Source organism: Macrobrachium nipponense, chromosome 2, assembly GCF_015104395.2.
Source record: "Macrobrachium nipponense isolate FS-2020 chromosome 2, ASM1510439v2, whole genome shotgun sequence".
NCBI lineage: Eukaryota > Metazoa > Arthropoda > Malacostraca > Decapoda > Palaemonidae > Macrobrachium > Macrobrachium nipponense.
The window spans coordinates 169,555,402-169,557,963 of NC_087201.1; the positions used below are offsets into that span (position 1 = coordinate 169,555,402).

A 2,562-nucleotide genomic window follows, 5' to 3' on the forward strand; every position below is an offset into this window, starting at 1 on the left:
TTGGAGTCTGGGGCTGAAACCAGTTCCAACTTCCTCATTAGTTTTTGGAATAGATATACCACACTCCTAGTATTCCAGGTTGCCAAGAGGGAGTAGAAAACACAAACTAGCTAACACTCCTATTCTACTGATTATTTGTTAAAGTAGACAATTACCAAACTGCTGTGTAGGACGTTGTTTTGGAAATTTCTCAGGGACTTTTACGCCTATAATAATAATCATACAGCTTTGGTCTTCAACCAATAAATAAAGGAAGCTTCTCAGATGCTTAAGTTTCAAAACAAACCTTGATTATTATTATTTTGTAGCCACCATGGTCGAATTATTGCAAAATCTTTTGCACCCTTCATGGTCTAATTATTGCAAAATTCGTTGCACAAAAATAATAAGCTGAGATTCGATATCAATTATAACATAAGAATAGTTTAAGGTTTAAATTATTAAAAACAAACAAGTATAAAATTTATTGGACACAGACGTTTAGCATTCTTAAAAGGCACTTCAGTTCATTACAAAACAAACAACAATAAATCTGACCAATTACGTAGAAGATAAGATAAATGTGCAACGCTTAAAACTACATCTGCAATCCAATGATTTCTATGTACACAATCCTCGATAACTTACGATAAATACTGCTAACAACCGCCACAAAATACGCAAGGATATTTTGAGAATTAGAAATTCCTGGACCTAGGTTACCAAAAGCAAGTTAAAAGTATATACAGACTTTCATTTAGCGAAGCAGGAAACACCATTCTCACGAAACAGTCCTCAGGTTTCCCTTCTGGTACGAACGAGAGTGTGGCTCCTGGCATTACTTTCCAGGGCGAAATCGTAATTGCACCTTCCGACGATTTTCTTGCAGAATGGGCAGTGGAGCCTGATGTGCACGATAGCCTCAGCCTCCTCCTGGAATCTGGCTTTGCAGACGGAGCAGACGTACCACTGACCCATCCGGCAGACGCTCAGGTCGCTGGCCAGGTTCGTCACGTCACGGAAATAGGTGTCTATGGGGAACCTGTAGTAACCGAGGCGACACATGTAGCAGGGGTAGGCGATGGAAGACACCTGCATGACGTGGTCCTGGAAAGAGCTGGCGCTCCCGAAGGCCGAGCTGCAACTGCTGCAGATGCTCCTCGGGTACGAGGCGTTCCTCGACGGGACATGATTCTCGCCTTCAGGTTCGCGGGGTGTCGTGGATTCTGGAGTCGTGGCGGCGGACGAGTGGTTCTTGGCTTCGTGGTAGGGGGGAGACTTGCCTATCCGAGAGGGCGTGTTTAGGTTGTACGCCATTAGATCCGGGTTGTGGAGACGTGAAAGTGATAGCCTCTTGACACGACGACGCGACACTGATATAAACAAGGGAAAATGAAATTAAAGCATGACGCATATCCACAGAGCTGTGAATATATAGGCGCATACAAACATTAGTGCAATCCCTTATGTATATTAACGAAATACACGACAAAATCATTGTTTTCCTTTGATGTCATATTTAAAAACGACGTAAATATCGAGGCAGAAGTTCGTCATGGGACGTGATATCGAATTTACTTCCAAGTTACGTTAAGATAAAAAAAAAGCTTATTCGTCCGAGAATAAAAAAACCCCAAACATAGAATGCTAAAATTAGCTGTTAAAAGTGAAAAGCAATTAGAAGACTATTCAAGAAACTAACATAGACATACCTTTATCCAGTAACAGTCATTATAAGACTGAGTTCTCGTTTCCAGACTGTATTGGCGATTCAGAAATCCGTATTCAAAAACCAGGATCCTCTTCGATCCTTCGCAGAGAAGTGAGGGCAGGAGAGCGAACTAAAGACTCTACCGAGCATGTAACTATTGTTAACTAGTGGTTATGGGGGGATATTGCCATTACGACAGGCAGGCAATTCCCCGTTAACTAAACGTTCACACAGACAACAAAGGGAGATTTAAAGCCCTGTCGTTTATCCAACGTTAAAAAAATGTTAACTAAACGTTTCGAGATCCTGAAATTTAGGATACTAGCTCGGGCATAAAAACGCGCGATGGGTCCGGTAACAGGAAACATGGTCCGTCTCAAAATGTTGAATTTCCATTAAACATTTTGGGACACTGGATGAGAGAGAGACTTTGGCTAACATTTTGGGCTTAAAAACACGTTAACAGAATACACAGACCGTCTCTAAATGTTTAATTTTAATTAAACATTTTGAAACTCGGGAGCAGAGACTCATGCTGCGAGTTTCATCATAGCACCAGGCAAGGAAGGCAAACCATGAATTTTATCTGAAAACTAAAAGACAGGAATATATATATATATATATATATATATATATATATATATACACACACATATATATACTATAAATTTCGTTGAATTCTATGGCTTTTTTTACTATTGAACAACTTATTATTTGACAAGATTTTATGAAGTTGATCAACAATCAAAAAGCCATAGAATTCAATGAAATCTGCATAAATGAAAACTGCCCCAAAAGCATATATATATATATATTATAATATTAGTATATGTATATATAATATATGAATAATATAATATATATATATATAT

The 2,562-nt window shown here is 38.9% G+C and overlaps 1 protein-coding gene across 1 annotated transcript; it reads right to left on the reverse strand.

Annotated features, from left to right (window-relative positions):
- Positions 1 to 455: 455 nt before the first annotated feature.
- On the reverse strand, positions 456 to 1,800 carry LOC135221565 (myoneurin-like). Its single transcript, XM_064259262.1, has 2 exons — positions 1,692 to 1,800; positions 456 to 1,352 (listed from the first exon to the last, which is right to left on the reverse strand). Exon 2 carries the CDS (start codon positions 1,294 to 1,296, stop codon positions 775 to 777), a length of 522 nt encoding a protein of 173 aa, XP_064115332.1. The 5' UTR covers positions 1,297 to 1,352; positions 1,692 to 1,800; the 3' UTR covers positions 456 to 774.
- Between the last annotated feature and the right edge of the window lie 762 nt (positions 1,801 to 2,562).